We start from the raw sequence: 20,143 nt of genomic DNA, 5'->3' as shown, positions 1-20,143 counted from the left end.
CTACTGCTGTGCTGGTGTGGAATCAGACCACCGTGGTGCTTTTTGAGAACCAGAAAATATTTTGACAGCTTGTAAAAGCAAAGTTTAGGTAGCAAACGATGAAATAATTGCTGTTGGGTCTATATGTATTTTGATGCATGTTCTAAAACATGACTAGTATTCTGCAAATATCAATGTCATATTTCACCGATTCAGGTAAGATCACGTCACTGGATACTAGTCAGCTGCGGGCATCCATGAAGCCAGGCTGGGAGGACCTGGTTCGACGGTGCATTCAGAGGTTCCACCTGCAGAATGAAGGGGAAATGTCCTTCGCCAAAAAGCACCATCAAGAGGGTAAAACATTTTTCTTTACATTCATCCATCTGCTTTCTTCCATTTATACAGCTCCAGGTTGGTAGCAACAGAAAATGGTCTTCATAGTTCATAGATCATAAATGATCGTGTCATTTTAAGCTGGGACATGTTCATTTTACTGTATAGAAAGTTTGATTTGTCTGTGTTTAAATATTAGGAAATAACATTTTCTGCTAAAGATACATTTTATTATCAAAAATGATAACTATCGGCCCATTTGAACTTATCCAATTCTGCGTTGCAGTGGTGCTTTAAACTATGCCAGCAGGATTGGTCACAGGACTAAACATACAGATACAGACATATAGACAACCATTAACACTCAAACCTACAATTTTGGTAATGCTACTAACCACTGCACCGCCACTCCACAACAACTACGCTTTTCTGTATTTTTTTTGTTACCTCTGCTACCAGAAATTAATTCCCTCTACCAGTTTTACTCAGTATTTATCGTTCATGATGAAATGATGAAACCTGATTTATTTTTTTTTTGTTGGTTTCCTCCCAGTGTTGAGGAACAGCCATGCGCTCAGCCCTCTTTACCGATTCTCCCTGGCTGACGGCACCATCGTCTCAGCACACACTAAGAGCAAACTGGTCCGATCTCCAGCAACAAATGAACCACAGCTATACATGTCCCTCCATGTCCTGCAGAGGTACCACTCACTCTTTCTTTTCCTTTGTCTCCACTACACGAGACCCAGTGCCCTTTATGTTTCAATGACTTGTTGTTTTGCAGAAAAGAAGATATGTTGCGTTTTTCACACAAGAGATTTTGAGTTTCTTGCTCTGAAATATTTCTTTTAGGTTTAAGATAGTCAACGTAAGGTTTAGCGCTAAGGTTTATCTTGTTCTAATTCCAACAAAAAAACATTGACAAGTTGTAGTAAATGTGTAACTACAACCAAATGTAAAATCATATGGTCAGAACAAGTGGCAATTATGTCACACACATAAGACTTGAGCAGCTGTTCAAATGGCCACTTAAATAGCCTAATTTACAGCAGAAATATACTTGTTTGGTACATCTGGTACATAAATTACTTTTGGTCTCTATAGCTAATTTCCTCTTTCATAACAAATATAGGAGCATGACTTTTAAAAAAAATAAATCACCTGTTTAAATTGTAGGTTTAAAATTTGTATCATTAAGCATGTGGATCCATCTCCGCAAATTAAATCTCTGAACCAGACCTCTTGTTTGACCTGCTCTGTTTGTGCCTGTGCATTGTGCACACCACTCAAATGCTGCAGAGACAAAGACACTCTGCCCTGAACAGCTCATCTTCCCCAGCTTAAGTACTCCCAGGCCTGATTGCTGAGTGCTGCTCACTGGCTCCGCAGAGAGATAGGCGTTACCTAAGACAGGGAAGAGAGCAACACAGTATACTCGCACAGCAAACAACAACGGGCCTGCTGGGGCCTCAAAAGTGCCCTTTGAAGGATTTTAAAGCAGTTAGCTTGGCTCTCTGCTGGTTTAAAGATTAAAAGGTCCTGTCCAAGTATGTCATTTCTTCCTTTGGTGAGTGGAATTCTTGTATTTCATTAATGTGTTACTTAACATCTGTATCTGTGCGTGGCAATGCACAGATACTAACGCCAGCAACCAGACTTGCTGATATTCCACCTTTTTGTCCAAAAAGGTCTGATGGTGACACCCAAAATGCTAAATTCAAGAATGGGAGAGTCTTTCCAGATTAAGCTTCATATCTGTCCTCCAGTCAGAGAAAACCGTTAGATTTGAGGAGTTAAGTCAAATGATTTCTTGTTTATGAATCTTCTGATCACTCTTGCAGCTGCCACTTAACGCCACCCAAGTGCCAAGTTTCTCTCTTCCTTATTCAAATCAAATTCTTTCCCCAAATTGCCTTCATCCATTCAGAAAAGGTGACATACTTATTTTAGTTAAAGAAAAAGATGTGTCTTTGTGTTTTTTCACATTCCCTAACAATTTTGGTTATTTTCTCCCTCATTTGGTTCTGTAGTTTGCATTGTAAACAGAGAGTCTCCTATACAGAGTTGTCATCGTGCATGTTCAAGGCAAAACTCACATGAGAACTACCAGCCAGTCCAGTGCACAGTGCCCTCATTCCTCCTTGCCTCCACAGGGAAGGATTGCGACGCTACCAACATCCAAGTGCTGAATGCTCAAAGTCTGGGTTTGGACAGTGGTCAGAAAACAATGCCAGGACTGTTACCCAGAGTGTTTGTGGATCAATGGCGAGAACTTGCCCTTTTTACTTCCACAAGTTTCACATTGAAAATTATTGCACTAGAATTCAGCACAATGAGAGCTTTGTGTGTTTGTTGGGGCTGAAGCTGATTCATGTTTGAAAGTCTCCCTCTGTTACAGGCCTTGTTACTATGATGTTTTCTCACTTGTGTATACTTGCAAACCTGCTCTGGTTGTTTTACTTTATGGTGTACTCTACCTAATGCTTACATGTGACATCGTTTTCACTTATTCCAGAATGTTTTGTACTTTGGACTTTGGACTAAAAGACTGATGCCTCAGTCTGTAAGCTAACTCTGAAACTCAGAATCAAAATTCTTTACCTTTCTGTTTATACCATCACCACTGACAAATCTAATCTAACTAATATAATAATATAATTTCTTTTGGTCTGCAAAAAAAAGCTGTATTCGAGTGTGATTCAAGAAAAAGCATATCAACTCTACTACGTCTTCACCAAGCAAATGTTTAACATGAAAAAGGGCAAGGTACAGGTTACTAGAGCACCAACACACCGACTTCCTTTTCAGCCATTCAAGAAAACAGTTCTCCCCAAGATGACACTCCAAAAAGAAAAATACATGCAGCAGGAAGGAAGGAGTCTATATTTTAATGCAAACAAGACATTGGTCACTAGAATTTGTTGGTCAGTGGAATCTCCCAGGGATGATGGATTGCACATAATAACCAGAGGTGGTATAATACAATTTTAATTGGATGTTTATGTCATTGTAATAGAGCCTGCTTCACATTAAATGTTTATTTTCATCTCTTTCATGTATAACTGTGTGACATATGGCTTGGAGGTTTTATCATGTTTTGTCAACCTTTATAAGCTCAGCATACACACTGAGTCTGCATATCTACATACTGACAGCACATCAATGAAATTGGTCTCATTCTTGACTGTCTTCTTTTTCATCCAGGGAAAACGGCAGCATGACTGCAGACACATCTGCCAGTCAGGCTATGGCCAAACCAATGACCCCAACCAGTATGAGTGTGTCCTCTCCTTCCCCTGACGCCAGTGTCACCAGCAACACACACTACGCTGCCACAGCCTCTGGCAACCCTGGACGTGGTTATGGAGCTATGTCAGGGCGAGCGCCTACGCCTCAGGGAAATAGCCATGCACAAAAGCTGGGCAGCCCTTCAGCTTTGGGAAGCCCCAGTATCACCTCAGGGGCCCAAGGTGCCATGTTGTCTCCTCGTCATCGCCAGAGCCCTAGCATGCCAGCTAGCAGCAGCAGCTGTAGTAGTCCGCATCTCCCCCAGCACGCCCCTGGGTCTTTCTCTCCTGCAGCCAGCCTCCGATCGCCAGCCCCTGTGTGCAGCAGCACAGGAACCAACCAAGGGTTTAACTCTCTTAGCGCACTGCAGGCTCTCAGCCAGGGCCACAGGATTTCCCAGGGCCTCGGCGAAGGACAGCACCCAGAGTCCCCTGACAGAAAACCAGTCGGCCTTCAGAGCCCTCTTCACAGCTCCTACCCCGGTAGCCAAAAAGCCAAGAACAATTCAAGCTTAGAGGTTGACCTATTTGGATCTTTTGAGGAGCAAGACCTTTTGACATCCCAGAACCAGGAAGGTGATCAGGGGGAGGGAAGAGATGGTGACCGTGAGAGCCTGGGTGACCTTAGTGATGCACCAAACCAACTTCTGAACGCCAAAGGCCATACCAAGCTGCTCCAGCTGCTCACCACCAAGTTGGAGCCCTCTGATCCCTGCTCACCAACGGGTGCTTTCGGAGATGACCAGATCTGTAAGGACCAGCTTGGTGGTGTAGGTGGGGTGGGACATAACAACCACTCCACCTCTTTAAAGGAGAAACATAAAATTCTTCACAGGTTGCTGCAAAACAGCACCTCGCCCGTGGAGTTGGCCAAACTAACAGCTGAGGCAACCGGAAAAGATCCCATTGGTCCAGAGTCGGCCTCCGGGGACAGCATGACCGCTCTGGGTGAACTCTGCACAAAACAGGAGCCAGGGAGCCCCAAAAAGAAGGACAATGCATTGCTTCGCTATCTCCTGGACAGGGATGATAACAGCATCCTGGATAAAGCCATCAAGATAGAACCTGGTGAAGGACTGAAGCTCTCCAGCGTTAAGACTGAGAAACCAGAAACAGGCTTTAACATGGAGCCACAGGTCAGTAATTTATCAGGCAGATTTATTAACTACTGGTTTGGTAGCATCAGCTCGTTTTTTGTTCGACTTGTGTGCTCGGTTCAGTTCCGTTTAGTTCTTAAATGCTTTTTTATGAGGTTTCAAAGTCATCAGCTGTTTCTCCTTTACAACTGGCACATTGCAGATTAATTCTTGCTCCGTCTAAACAGGCAGAAAGACAATCCAGTGTCGATCTTTTTTACCTTTTACCTTAGTCAATTTAAATTTAAATTTCAAGTATCAGCCAAGAAAACAGCACTTTAAGTCATAGTCTTTGTTACAGATGCTACACAATCAGAGGCCTCAGTATTAAGAGTTTTTACTAACTACACAGGGAGCCCTGAATCCCTCAAAATAAGCACTGAGATGCATCATTGTCTAAGCAATACATAACGGTACACCTGTTTTAATAGATGATTCAATTTCTTGGGAAAACTGTCATGTTAACAAATCTTTGTAACTGCTAACGGCTCACATAAACACCTAAAAGTAAGAAATGTGGTCGGTGATGCTCGTTTGTTCTGTCAGATGCGTGTTGAGTTCCTCTTTAGACAGCCAATGGCACACTGCCCCCCACGCTCCCAGAAACACAAGATGCCCTGGCAAAGAAAGCAGAGGAGTACTGTTTAAAGGCTTAGGCATATGTGTGAGTCAGTGTGTGTGAGTGAAGAACAAGGGAAACCAATACTGTATGGGAATGAGATTTCAAAAACACTGCACAGGTCTCCTGTGTGGTGTCTGTGTGTGTGTGTGTGTGTGTGTGTGTGTGTGTGTGTGTGTGTGTGTGTGCAGAGTTGCAGTTTCGCTGGGAAAGTTTACTTACTGTGTTTGAGGCATATCTTGCAGGAACAGCAGAGGAGTTGTGCTGCTATGGATCAGCACACATGTAGGTGTGTTTGCGTGCATTTGTGTAAGTGTGCACGGCTGCATGTGTGGTGTGCCTGAATGTTTAAAAATATCCATATGTGTGCACATCACAACCTCCTAGAAGAATAAACCATGATGTCTGCCACCAGTTAATAGACAACTTTATAGATTTGTTAGATTTGGATGGTTGAATAAAAAATTAAAAAAAGTTAAATCTTATGAACATTTTTAAATGTTCATCCCAGGAACCAAATGGGCATCATCAGAAGAAAAATTACATATGAAAACTTTGTCTCAGTGAATGAACATTTGTCAGTGGAACTTGAAACAGTGGTCAAAGTCTATCCATCTCTGGTGAGCATGTGTCACTAGACCTGAACTGAACTTGACAGTTTGTTTAAACATCCTTTAACAATTCTGTGGTTCATCACTTAGACTGTATTGAAAAGATGGACACAGTGATGTCACCCACAAATTTTTAAGCCTCGAGATTAGCCTCATTGTTACTGTAATCTGTTTTTAAACTACATGTTATGAGCAGATGGACCTAAAAGAAAAAAAATTGAGAATACTATACACCTTAGCAATCACAAAATAGCCACGCCCTAAATCTTACACTGCGTATTGTGTATTTTGCCATGCATTTGATAATAACTGACTAAGTTAACTTGCTACACTAAGTATTTAGAAATAGCTGTTGACACCACAATGGCTGACCTCATTAAGAAAATGTTTCTTTTTGTAAACAGGACTTGTCCTCTTCTGGCTATTAGAATGACTCCAGGTTTAACTGACACTGGGGAAGCACATCCTCCTTTTATAGACACACTTTATGACTTATCAGGGATATGTAAACTGATCAACCATAAAACCACTGACATGTGATATTGATATGGAGTTTGGTTATTATATTGACACCTGTTCAGGGGTGTGATGTACCAGGAAGAAAGTGAGCAGTTGGTTTTTGAATTTATCAAGTGTAAAGATTTAAGAGACTGCAGAGAAATCCTCCTCACAGTTCACCTCCTGTTTCCTTATACCTAGTGGATCCAGGTTAATTAGATGTATGCTAAAATAAACTATAACTTCAGTAGATTTTTCATATTAGACTTGTAAAACTAGAGCATCTCCAAAACAGCTCGTATGGTGGGGTGTTCCTGACGTGTGGTGATTAGCAGCTACCGAAACTTGTCCAATGAAGTACAGCTAGTGAGTCAGGAGCTGGGTCTGTTGACCAATGGAAATTAAGGCTTGAGCTCATGGCAGACCTACTGTAACACCGACTGCTTAAAGTTTAGGCTAATAGCAGACACCCACAATTTTTAGCATCAACATCATTTGCCCACATTAATATTATGTATGTGGTTTCCTTCAAGTGGTTAAAAATTGCTAAAACCAAACACATAATTGGTTTCAGTGTCGTAACGCTCTTTCCTGCTGTTATTGGTTAGTTTTTAAATCTGTATTCAGTTCAGATTGTTGCTTATTGACAAGGCAGGTGCATTTATAGTAAAAGTAAGCTACAGGAAGTGGGCAATAGAAAATGACTGAAGTTCAGTCTTTCGGAGAATGGAGGCACACCTATTAGCAGTTGTGTATCTGGTACAGTTTCTGTGCTATATTACATATGAGCAGCATGCTAACAGCTAGCAAGAGTTATAAAGCTGGGTCTTATTACAATGTTATGAACAGCTGAACTTTTGAAATATTAATAAATATATTTTTTCACTTACACATTTTTTTCTTTTTTATTAGTGTTTCCTTTGGTGTGTGGCCATTCTGTTTTCACCTTTCACTCTGTATCCGTGTGTGTGTTCTCTTGGTGTTAAACAGAGCTGTGATTGGGACTTACTGTACATCACACATGACCTCATTAGCACCAGCAGTTTATTTTTAGCTCCTCCTCTATTCATCAACCAAATGGCCAGAGGCAACCGTATAGTGACATACGTTGTTTGAATTATGAACCAGTTTTAGTGGCATGCCAGGATTACCACAGCATATGGAAAAAAGACATGAAACCACATGATGTTACATCTACTTTCGAACCCTATTTCTGCATGTTGTCACATGAAAGCATGCATTTTTTCATTATTCAGTTCCCTAAATGTCAAGAGCCCTTCACTGAAAATAATGTTACAACATATGTTTGGATGTAATGCAGGAATGTGGCGCACTGGTGCTACTCTCATGTGATGTAAAGTGTATTTTATGTCATTAAATAATCTATTTATTAATCCTGTTTTTTCCCTGTGGCTGGTCTCAGACCAATGAGCTGGAGGACCTGTTGGATAACCTGCAAAGTGGTGGCCAGGAGCAGCAGCCACTGTTCCCCAGTCAGCCACCGACCAGGGGTGCTGATCCCTCGTCGTCCTCCTCCTCTTCTGTGCCACCTGCCTCCTCTGTCGACAAACAGACCATCATCTCTGACATTGTGCAGATGAAAGACAGCGGCAGCCCACCCAACCAGCACAGACCCTTCCCTCCCATCGGTCCCGCAAGTACGTCTGCAACACGGTGCTTGTGTTTGACTGAATTACACCATTCCTACATCTTGAACTTGCTAAATATTGAGAAACTCTTCAAATTGTCTCTAAATATGTACAGTACTGTATGAGGAATAAAAAATACTGTTTTTCCTCCTAGCAGGCTTTAATGGTCCCAGACCCAGCCATCCGGTTCAAGGTGGTCCTTCAATAAGGAGCATGTCTCTTGATAGCAGCATGGGCCCCTCCCCTCACACCAACAGGCCTTTCCCTCCTCAGCACAGGAACAGTAGCCCCTACCACTTAATGCAACAGCAGCAGCAACAAGGCATGATGGGACCCCACGCGGGCATGGCTAACCAAGCTGCAATGGCTAACACAGGTGAGGCAGAACAAGATGTAACTTTGAGGTGTATTTCTGACTATATAGCAACTAAGATCTTATGTGATGTATGTCAAATATATATATATATATATATATATATATATATGTATGTATATTTATTTATATATAATATATATAATAACCTTTAAATGAATCTTTTCCCCGTATCAGGAATGCGTGGTTCCATGCAGCAAGGTTGGAGTCCCCAGAGGCCTATGGGGGGCTCTGCAGGCCCAGTAATGGGGCAGGGAGTTGGACCTGGTCGCATGGTTCCCAACATGAATGCTGCACTCCCTGCAAGAGGCAGTGTTCCATCTGGATCCAGAGCCATGGTTAATATGCAGATGATGGGCAACGGTAAGAGAAAATGGGCAAATAACAGTAACTCTTCTCCTTGAATTCTACACTGTTTCTGATATTCTGTGTATTTTTCCCCTGCAGAGATGGACATGGCAACGCCTCCTTACCCTCAGCAGCAGGCTCCACCTAATCAGACTGCTCCTTGGCCAGACCGAATGATGATGGATCATTATGGAAATCCAAGCAGGTATGGCATAAGAGAAGAGTCATCATAAGCAGAAAATGAAGCACTAAATCTAGTGTGATAATAATGCCAACTTACCTTCCAGGCCACCATACAGTGTCCCCCAGGAGGATGGCATGGGGTGTTGTGGCACAGGGTCTGAGGGCCAGCCAGATGAAGGCACTCTACTGAACCAGTTGTGTTCGGTGCTAAAGGACTACGAGGGTCTAGAGGAGATTGACAAAATGCTGGGAATCCCCACATTGGCAGGACAGGTGAGCTCCTTTAAGCCACTTTATGCTAAACATATAACCTGTTTTGGAGTTTTGGTAAATAACATGTGAAGCACTTTTCTTTATCACCACTCTACAGGGTCATCTGCCAGACCAGGACCAGTACCTGGGCTCCTCGGACCCAGCAGCCGGCATGAAGCCTCCTCTCTACAGCCAACACTATGCAGGTCAGCCAAGTTACGGTGGCATGCCTCCCGATGGTGGCTATCATGGCCAATCTATGGGAAGCCACATGGGGGCTCAGAGAATGCCGCACACATGTTATCCCCCAATGATGAGAATGCCTGGAGGTGCAGGGCCGAGGCAGGCTGGCATACGACCAGGGGGGCCTAATCCTATGATGCCCCCACAGCCCAATAACCTGAGGCTTCAGCTGCAGCACAGACTCCAGGCTCAGCTGGTAGGTGGCGCCAAATATTTGAATTTCACTCTTTTATTTTTTCCAGATTTCCAGACGTTTTACTGTACATAATATAACATTGATGTTGCTATGCTGTATCACAGTGTAGGTCGTGCTCAATGCTTGATGACAGAGCAGTTGCAGGTTGTGTAGGCGTTACTTGTAGCTAATAGTGCTTAACAAAAAGCTGAACATGGCATTAGTTTTGGCAGGCGTGCAGAGTAGAGCTGGCAGTGCTGATCCTTTCTTAGAAAGCACACCCTTCTTAGGGTGTCCTTTCTAAGCTGCGTCATTCTGCATGCAGTTTCTTCTGCCTCTGCAAACCACATTGCAACCCAACTTCATCCTTTTCATGCTATTTCTGACATAGTCGATATTATGCCTGTTCTCACTGGTGCTTGCTCTGTTCTGTGGGGGGTATTGCTGCCGTTCTTTCTGCCTTAGTCTTGCCAACCCATGTCGAAGGGCAGTGAGGTCCCAGAACAGAGCCATTCTACTAAAGATAAAGTACTGCAGATGAAATAACACTCCAGTTTTCCTGACAGAAATGGATATAAGGACAATTATGATTAGTTTCTCTGCATTAAGGTTAGATTAAATTGAAAGATGTGACCTGGCTAATATAACAAGTTCCTCCATTTGGTTCCTTTTTCTTTCTGATTCTTTTCGTACTTATTGCTGCATGCAACTGGTGTTTAGAGCAAATTAGAGATTTAAGTAAAGTTTGTCTTGCAAAGTCAAGCTTTTATGGAAATTCAGTTCAGTGAGGGAGCAAAAGGTTACTATTGGGGTGATTATTGTTGACCCCAGTAGTCACCAGGTTTGAAAGGACATCAGTTGCTTTGCAGACAGTCAGTTACATATGTTTATAGTCATGTCCATCCCTTAATGTCACCTGAGTACGATCACAGATAAAAACCATTTCCTTTCTGCAACTACAAACTGTTTAATATGATTCAGTCATGAATCCTGGCAAACCGGGCATTAATGTTTCGTTCAAGCATGAAACCTCATTACCATTTTGAAAAAAAACAATCTGATTACAAAAGATGCCTCTGAGCAGATAGGCCAACAGGGTTCACTGAGTTTGAACTGCAGCAGCTAGAAAAGCACAAATGTTTTCCAGCTTTCTGGCTTAATCAGCAGTTTTCTGTTGCTTAGACACTTGACAGCTGAAATGGCAAAATATGCACAGACAAATTCATACACATACCTTATACTATTAGCTGGTAACACGTTAGGATTTCTCTTTGAAAAGCTCTTGTTGTCTAATTTCTCTATGTGAAACATTTATTTTCTTTAATGTGTTTGTATTACTACATAAATGTTGTGCTTATCTAGATTTTCAGTTTTTGTTTTGCCTTAAAATTTGTCTACGCCAACAAAGACACAGTTGGTGTTTTGGTCCAGGCTGCCACCTGGTGGAGAGTCAAGGCAAAACAGTTTGTCCCTTAAACGTCACTAAAATTAGCAGCAATTAGCAGTTTGTTCAGATGTGTGGCACGACTTTTACACTTCCAGCTTTACATTTATTGTGCCAGCAGAGAAACAGTGAAGTTTATTTATAGAAGAAAACTTTTTTTCAAAGCCAATCTGAATAAAAAATGTGATTTTAATTCTTTTTTTTTAATTTTCTACATCGGTTGCCGGTGAATGCAAAACTGCAAAACTCTTACAAACATCCAGATCAGTGCTTCAGTACTTGTGCACATCAATTAATCATATGCATTGAATGTATTTTAAGTCATTTATTAAGGGCAAAATTGCAGTATCATATTTTTTCAAAATTCCGGGCTGCTCTGCCTTCTCTCTAGAACCGACAGCCAATGGTGAACCAGATGGGTGGAGTCTCCAACATGAATCTACCTCTACGGTCTAATGTACCAAACCAGGTCAGTTTGCCTGCATGAACACTTTATTCTCTTGTAAACACATGTAAAATATTATCAGCACAAATCCTTTCCCCTTTTTGCTCCTTGCCTAAACGTGCATCTCCTCCTGCAGGGAACCCTCAACTCTGAGATGATGGCCCAGCGGCAGCGCGAGTACCTCACCAACCACCTACGCCAACGCCAACAACAGCAGCAGCACATGCAGCAGCAGCACATGCAGCAGCAGCGTGCCATGATGATGCGCACTCAGGGCATCAACATGCCACCCAATATGCCCACCGGCGGCGCCGCTCCTACGCCAATGCCCATGGGTGGTACCAACCCACGGCTCCCACAGGGCACCCCTCAGCAGTTCCCCTACTCGTCCTCCAGCTACGGTACAGGCCTGCCCTCTCCTCCTCATCCAAGCTCCTCCAGCCCCTTCTCCTCCCCTCACTCCCCCAGCCATCATCTGGCTAGTCAGGGCATGATGGGAAATGTGGGAGGGCAATACAGAGGTGTAATGAGTCCGCCATCACACCACAGTCCCTTCCACTTCAGCAGTGCAGGTATATGATGAGAGCACAGCAGCAGCATCTCAGTGGTCTGTGTGTGCTTCATGGAAGATGTGCAGTAGTTTTTCTAACTTTTTTTTTGTGGTGGCGGTCTTTTTGTTTTTAATGACTGGGTGTTGGTGAAGGCTGCATGATTAGTTTTTTCCTTCTGCTGTCTGTTTTTTCTGTGCTAATCAACACAGAAGCAAAATTATTTTCTTATTATTACTTAAAAGAACATGGAAGTAGTTTTTTTTTCTGTGATTGTTTTATGGTAACTGTCATAAACCAATCACAAGGGGTGGGGTGGGATGGGGTGGCTTGTAAAAGTCCTGTCAGTGCTGTCAGAACTGAAGTAAAAGCATTTCATTTAACAAAAAAGATCTTCTGAAGTCCCTGAAGTGAGGACAATATGACATTCTGAGTATTTTGTGTGAATTTAATTTATTAACAATCCAGCTGTTGGTGAGATTGGGCCTTTTGCTCTTTCCTTTTCTGGTTGGTCTTTCAGTTGTAGGGCTCTCTCCTTGGTGAATCAAAGATTTTGATGATTTTTAAGATACTAGTGAAAAAATTGTCTCTGAGTCTCAGAGGCAAGATCATTCTCATTTGTCTCAAATTCACTTTATTGTTTTGGTAAGATCTTCATATAATGTTGGGGTCTAACTAGTCCAGATTACTACCAAGTCTTAGTTTTTACTTGCGTTATTGTAACTGTCTATGACACTCTGATGTGCAGGAATGAGCCAGCAGCAGCAGCAGCAGCAGCAACACCAGGATCCAGTGTCCTGTTTTCCATGCGGGGCCACCACGCCGCAGAGCCCCTTGCTGTCCCCCAGAATGGGGCAGGGTCAGAGCCCTATGTTGCAGCAAAACCAAGGTCCACCCCAAACCCAACACCAGGGTCCGAACCAGGGAGGACCTCCCAGCTACCAGCCTAGTGCCGACCTCAACGGATGGCCTCAGCCTGCCAACATCACCAGCAGCAACAGGTATTATGTGCAAATGCTTTTGAAATGTTGTGTTTATTTACAGCTGAGTATTTCTGTTATTGGCTACTACAAGAGTAGATTTGCATATTCACAGTAGTAATCCTTATTTTGGGCCTTCTGTTGTCCAAAACTAGTTGTATTAGTGCCTTTGTAACATTAGTCCAGCTTACTTCTGATTGGCTGTCCTGAGGAAACCGAAGGCTTGAACAGCTGATGAGATGGTTTCTGTGCTCAAAGTCAGAGCTGTCTGTTCCTAAATATTATTATAATTGTTATTGTTTCCAAATTAGGGATATCCACATTAACTGCTGACATATAGAGCAAAGAGTAGCTATTTTAAAGATGCATACATGGCAGAGAATAAGGAAAAGCATAGTAGGTCTCAGTCATTTTAGTTTATTTTTCGTTTTTTTAGAATTCTTTTTCTCCTGTTTGACTCAGCTTGTCTTCTTTCAGCGTCTACCCCCAACAGTCTCAGTCTCACTACTCCACACAACCCGGTGGAGGAATGTACAGTGGCAACAACAACATGAACCTTGCCATGGGCAATAATAGCATGAACCCAATGTCTGGACAGATGAGCTCCATGGCCTCCATGAATACAGAACAGGTGCTTCATACAAGCTTACATTGTCACACCTAATTCTTTTTATGTTGTTTTTCACACATGCAGAAGCTGTAATTGTGGTTGTTTGTTATGAATTTGCAGGGCAATGAAAGCAGCCTTATCCTGGAACAGATAACAGGGATTGACATGCTGACTCAAGAGGGGGAATCCAGTTCTGTAAGTAATGCACTTCTTCAAAACATCTTCACATCTTTGTGTTGTAGAACATAAAAAAACATAGGGGATAATGACAGTAATTGCTGCAGGTTGCTGGGAAATGTATGCTACAGGTGGAAATGCTCTGTGATGATGCTGTCCACTGTTGCTTAAAAGTGCACCCATCACTACACTATAAAAAAATGGTTTAACTCTAGGCTCAGGTTTTGCCATCCTTAGCTTGTTATTGATCCGCTTTCAGTCTTTTGATTCAGATTCAGTCATTTGTGTTTAAAATGTGCACTGGAAGCTTTAATGGCTGACAATGAGATCATTGTGGGCTTAACAGATATAAGGTGTGGGTGAAAAATCTGTTTTTGCTTTGTTTTTGGTTACATGATTAGTTTTGATTCTGTGGAATATAAGTCTGTAATAACATAAAGACTTAAATTGAAATGCATTTGAAGTTCTTCCCCCAGAATAAGTAGAGATCTTAAAATGTTGAAAGCCTTCAAATGGTCCAGAACGTCCTTGTTTATTAAACTGATACATCATTTGTTACCCTTTTATTGATCTTTTGTAATCGGCACTTGGAAACCACTTATGAGTGCAAAAAAATCAGAGTTCAGTTCTTTGTTATCAGAGTGATTGTGATTTAAATTACCTTGATGATTTTCTGTCTTCTACAGAATTTTTGCTGACCCCAGGCTGCAGTTGAGACGAGCAGTGAGGGAACCCATGCAAAAACACTGACACCAATTCAGCTCAGCTCACAGAGACGTATGAAGGACTTGATGAGAACACTGCCCCTCTGTCACACCAGGCAACGCCGAGGCTCTATAGCGCGAGGACAACCCAGACATGTGCAAACTTCAGGACTACAGTCACAGTGGGTTTTGTCACTGCTCAACATTTTATGCAAGCAAAAGTCTGACATTACAGGGAAACTGCCATCTGAACCATCCTGACAGCAAATGCCCAACGTGAGGATAATCCTGAAAACCCCCAACTGTTTGTGGTTTTTAGGTTTTCAATGTAACTTATTCTTAGATTGATATCTGCTAATCAACATGTGATATGTATCTATATGCTGTAGTCAAATCAAACACTGTATTCACAGTAATCAAACACTCTAGAGGACTTTTAAAACAGAATTTTTAAAAAACAGTTAATAAAAGTACTGAAAGGTGTTCTGTGTAGCATTTAAAAAAGTTTTCAAGCTTTGTTTTTCTTACAGTTTAAAAAGAAGTTTGGATAAGGAGGTTATATCTAGAAATGAGAAAATGTGGGTGTGGGTGCGTTTTTTGGGGGGTGTAAATTTACAAGGAGGGAAAGAAAAGCACATACAGATGTAAAGGTTGTATTTCTACAACCTTTACATCGTAAATTGATTTCAGTACCTATGATATTCAGTTTTCCTGAAATATCTCTGGATTTCCTCTACAATTAAAACGGCTGTTGTGAGGGTTTCAACAGTAATAGTTTGTAATCAGACACCGGTAGCACATTCAGGGTTCATTAGGAGATATTATTTGAATTTCCATTAAGAAACGAGGAAAAATTCTCCACCTCTGGCATTTTTCAGCATGCTTTGTTGAACTGGAGTTGGACAGAACAAATAAGCAACAAACTTATTACTTGCACATTTTGACACTTTTGTTAAAAAATGCACATTCACGCTGTAATTTTCACTTTCTATTATACTTCCTTAAATTGGGGGAAAGTACTAAACATGTCCAAAAAGAGAAGAAGCTTGTCTATAATGAAAATGCTACATAGAACACCATTTAAAAAATAGGTAATTTGCAACTTGCTGAATTAAAATTTGTGTGGAGGTTATTGGTCCCAAGTTGCCCAAGTTAACATAGTCACACACACAGTATTTGCTGTTTGAATGTCCTCTGGTCAGATCAGTGTATTCCCAGAGTTTTCTCTGAGTCTCTGAGGTAACTATGATGGAGTAAGTTTCTTGTGTGTGCGTGTGTGAAACTAAAACATAAGTGGCAGGATGATGGGTATAAATGAAGCCTCTGGATTTTATCTTTTATGGTTCGGTTTTGGAGCCTGAGTGAAAATGACAATGAGAAGGTTTATGAAAGATATTTTATGGTTATTTATAGTTTTAAAGAAGATTTAGAGATTCTTTCTATGACGAAAAACAAAAGAAAACAATCAAGAATATCTATCTTTAAAAAAAATCTCTCAAATGGTACATGTTGATGTCGATTTAAAATTAATATATTTCAACTGCTGTAGTTACAGGGGACCTGTCTCCCCATTTAATGACTTTTTGAATGAAAGTGAATGTGTATAGATAGTGTACATAGATTTTTAATATCCTTTTATTTGCCCCAAGTGGTATTGTAAAGCAGCAGCTCGGAGTTTAGTTCAACAAAAAACGAGAGCAGAAATATTTTGTTGGTTAAATGAGCATCAGTAGATGAAGCTAAAGAAGCATTTAAAGTGAAAGTTTATTCACTTTTTCTGCCCTGTTTGCAGGCTAGCCCTTTAGCTTTCCCAGCTACAAAATCACAAGCTATTTTGACAAACTAGCTAACCTATTTAGCTTTCCACTTAAGTAGCAATAATAATTTCTTTTTCTAGCTTTAAGATCTTAGTTTTCTGTCATTTTTTTCCTGGACTAACAAGGGTTTTGGTACAAAAAACAATTAGCCACTATTAGCATTATAACATCCTAAATTAGAATGGTGTCACGTGGCTAAATGTTAGCGTTAGCATTAAAAATAACGCTATTGTTATTTTGAGCACATTACTTTTTTCAGACCATTCTTGCCAGAAATTCTTTTCCCCACTGAGATTTAACCAGTGAGTTTATTTCTGCCTCTAATGCAGCTTTGCCTCTAAATGAAAAAAAAAGTGTAAAAGTAAAAAAAGAAAAAATCTCGATGCTACTGCAGCTCATTCTGAAATGACCCTTCAAGGTCGCGACCTTGTGGCCTGCCAGAATGTGTCTTGCACTGCGGGCGTGTAGCTGAAACTCTGGTTGTGCTGAAGGACAAATTTAATTGTGTTTGTTGTGTTGGGTTTCTGTGGTTAAAGCTGTCATCTTTAAGTCTCCATACTGTATGTACTGGTAAACAATGCAAACATGTTTTGCGCCAAGGATAAATCCTTACGTAAATGAAGAACTAGAGCTAAATTACTTTTTTCCATTTTGCAAAGAAGTTATAATGTTTTCAATCTAAATTTGTGTAGACTGGACTTTTTTTTTTCGGTTTCATTCAATCACTTTGCGAGGTGCTGTTCATTTAGGTGCTGTTTCGTGCGCGTAAGCTTGTAATTGTGAACAAAACTGACTGTAACTGGCAACATGTGTTTCTCGACTCCTTCTTTATATGATTTGATACTTTAACAATGACAAAATGATTGAGAGGATGTGAAAATGCACACTGTAACACTGAAATGAATTTCACCTGTAGCGCTTCTCACTCTTTGTTTCCACATCATAGCTTTTTTGCCCCCAAAATGTTAACCTCAACGATGAACTGTAAGCCATGAGTATCCGAATGTCACACATTGAGGGATGAATGCTCACCTACAGTAACTGCTAATGTTTGATTTCCTCCTGTGACGTGAGCTGCACGGCTTGTCACTCAGAACAAAATGGTTATTTATGGTTGCACTGTACTGATATTTAACCTGACTAACATTGTTTTTGTGTTTCATGGGTATTAAGTGTTTTTTACATTTTTAGCACGCCCAGTTAAGCACATTGAGCTACTGTGGCCCAGGAAATACTGAAGTAATTTTAATGCAGGGCCATGTTTCTGTTCAAGAAAGGCGTCATTTCTGTCTTTCAAAGCTGACAAAGTTCAATATTTGCCATTATTAAAAAAACAAAACAAAAACCTACTTGTGGAACTGGATATTATTTCCAATGATTTGTCGGAAGTGTTAAGTTTCCATATGAGTATCTGTTCACATCGAGCCTACTTTTTAGCAACTTTATCTTTAACTTCCCCCAAAAAAGAAAAATCTTTCATTGTTTTGAAATTGTCTCAGCACAAACAGAAGTGTGAGAACGATTTAGTCTGAAATTGGGCAAATTTTAACTTCTGCTTTATAAGATCTGACACTTTTCAGTTCTCTGTGGTTGAGAAATATTTGGGGTGGAGGCTCAATGTGAAGAGTTCCCATCCTGGGGCTTTTACATAGCACCACCTGTGTTTCACCTTTACGCACAAAATGTACCATTTTACAAAATGCGTGTTTGTCAGCCTGCAGACCGGGGTTTGTGTCAGAGTCTGTTTTCACCTGCTGTTTGTTTTGTCCTTTTGTTTTGTCTTTCAACTTTGGCTTTCATTCACTGGTTTAGACGTAGCCACTAAAGACTGCTCGATAGGATTTAGCCACTAAAAACGATTTAGTTATGTTTGGTTATTTTTTCAGTTAGGTTTAGAAAAAGATTGTGGTTTCTGTTAAAATGCACCCTTCACATGTTGGAAGTGACTGGTCACTGGCCCTGATGACATATAGCCATGCATCAGACACCAAAGGACACCTTACCTGTAAATAAGAGACACCAGCATAATTTAAACCCTGGGAATCAGAACAGGAATCGATAACCTCTGTAATAGAACAGTCATATAGCAGATGGCATATGTCAGACATATGAATTTCCCTTTTGGATAAACTTATTCTTATATACGAGGGTAATATATGAAATCTAAGATCCTTTTTTCCCATTTAACTAAATTGAAGGTTTTTTGTTCATTTAAGATATTTCAATATTTGGTGTGATTTTAACTTATTTGTAATTATTGCCATTATATTTCTTTCTTTCTCCTTATTTTGATTCAAAAGGTTGAGACAGCTTTTAGGATCAACTGGTCTGGTTTTGGATGTATTTTGTGATTCTACCACAAGGTGGCGCCAAAGTCACGTGTTTTAATTGTACTTACTCGACCGTGATCATGCAAGAAACGTCTTGCTTCTTGTGGGTTTTAAGTTTTGGGGATGTTTAAAAGAACTAATGGAATAGTAATCTCTGTCACTGGTAAAATAACCCCTGAGTAAAGCTTCTGGGTCAACCCTAACAGATTTTTTCCTCCCCTTTCTTCTCTAATGTCAGTAAATCCGCTCATTTCCCCTCTAAGAGTCTTTTAAGGAAGTTACTTGTTCTGATTTTCTTGGGTTCCTTCTTTCCACTTATGAAATCTGTCTGACATCCTGATAACCACGGAGTGGTAAATTCGAGCAAAACAGAAGGAGAATGCATGTGTTGAAGAATATTTTTCTCATTGCTATTTGAAGTACCCTCTCTACTGTGATTAAACATCTCAACTGTGACACAGTCCAGTACATACAGTTCATTAAGAGTGTTTTCTTATGCAGAAGTCCGGACGTTCACACATTTTTATGCAAGCTGTCAACTCTAATGTTGCTTTTGCCAATGCTGCTTGTTAATTTATGATTCATGCCACTGTAAATAAATTATTTTTACTGAACTGAGCTGTGTCTTTGTTTTAATTTCATCCATAAATGAGGAAGTAAATGTGAATCCCTTGGATAAAAAGTGACTTGTGCGGTCCCAGGGAATCCCAGTCTTTATATACTTTATATTTAACCTTAACACCACAACAAGACTTTAATAATTGTAAGTTACTTGAGATAAATGTGCTTCAAAATGTGGGTGGTGCGTAACCTCTGCATGATTGATGGATACCCCAAGCGCCCATTCCATGGCCCAAAGACCTTTCTCCTCACCTGTTAATATCCTGGGAAAATTCCCCTTCCCCCGAGCCTGCAAACCCCACTGATCAATCATCAGACACTGTTAAAATTCCACTGACATTTACTTTTAAAGTGTTAGTTTTTAGTTTCAGTTTGCAGTCATTCTCGTATATGTGACATGCTGAGCGTAACACAGGAAATAGTTTGGCCGTGTAACTGTGTGACACATCCGGGAATCATGTGGCATTCAGAGTGGTTCCCTATTTTAAATCCTGGAATTAAGTTTGGAGAAGTAAGGAACAGCAAAAACATCACAACGGCACATAGGCCCTGCCTTCGTGAGGCTCTTTTGTGTTCTGCACAGGGAAACTTGAAACTGGTCCAGAAACCGGTGCACTCTGTGTGGCCCTTCAAATCTAATCAGGCAGCAGCAGGCACTGCCTTCTGTCCACCAGTATAGATATGAAAACTGCTCCAGCATACCTTCAGATAAATGTTTTTGTCATGAATCTAATATTATGAAATGTGGCTGGCAACAAGTGTGAGAAGTCACGTGGGG

The 20,143-nt window shown here is 40.9% G+C and overlaps 1 protein-coding gene across 4 annotated transcripts in view; it reads left to right on the top strand.

Moving 5' to 3' along the window:
- The window catches only part of LOC100698057 (nuclear receptor coactivator 2), a 54,910-nt gene extending 35,552 nt beyond the window's left edge, over positions 1–19,358 (top strand). For 2 of the 4 annotated variants that reach the window (XM_005476813.4, XM_005476814.4), the window contains 15 exons: positions 196–336; positions 869–1,016; positions 3,520–4,738; positions 7,890–8,124; positions 8,270–8,491; positions 8,666–8,851; positions 8,936–9,041; positions 9,124–9,292; positions 9,390–9,710; positions 11,525–11,602; positions 11,715–12,150; positions 12,875–13,127; positions 13,584–13,737; positions 13,837–13,911; positions 14,580–19,358. In XM_005476813.4, the coding sequence (XP_005476870.1) occupies positions 196–336; positions 869–1,016; positions 3,520–4,738; positions 7,890–8,124; positions 8,270–8,491; positions 8,666–8,851; positions 8,936–9,041; positions 9,124–9,292; positions 9,390–9,710; positions 11,525–11,602; positions 11,715–12,150; positions 12,875–13,127; positions 13,584–13,737; positions 13,837–13,911; positions 14,580–14,591 (3,755 nt within the window). In that variant the 3' untranslated portion in view covers positions 14,592–19,358. The remainder of the gene's footprint in view (positions 1–195; positions 337–868; positions 1,017–3,519; positions 4,739–7,889; positions 8,125–8,269; positions 8,492–8,665; positions 8,852–8,935; positions 9,042–9,123; positions 9,293–9,389; positions 9,711–11,524; positions 11,603–11,714; positions 12,151–12,874; positions 13,128–13,583; positions 13,738–13,836; positions 13,912–14,579) is intronic. The other 2 variants (XM_005476815.4, XM_013272748.3) reach the window with 2 other exon arrangements.
- Positions 19,359–20,143: the final 785 nt, after the last annotated feature.

Source organism: Oreochromis niloticus, linkage group LG18 (assembly GCF_001858045.2).
Source record: "Oreochromis niloticus isolate F11D_XX linkage group LG18, O_niloticus_UMD_NMBU, whole genome shotgun sequence".
Classification (NCBI taxonomy): Eukaryota; Metazoa; Chordata; class Actinopteri; order Cichliformes; family Cichlidae; genus Oreochromis; species Oreochromis niloticus.
Note: the sequence above shows the minus strand (reverse complement) of the source record. Positions and strands in the feature narration are given on the sequence as shown.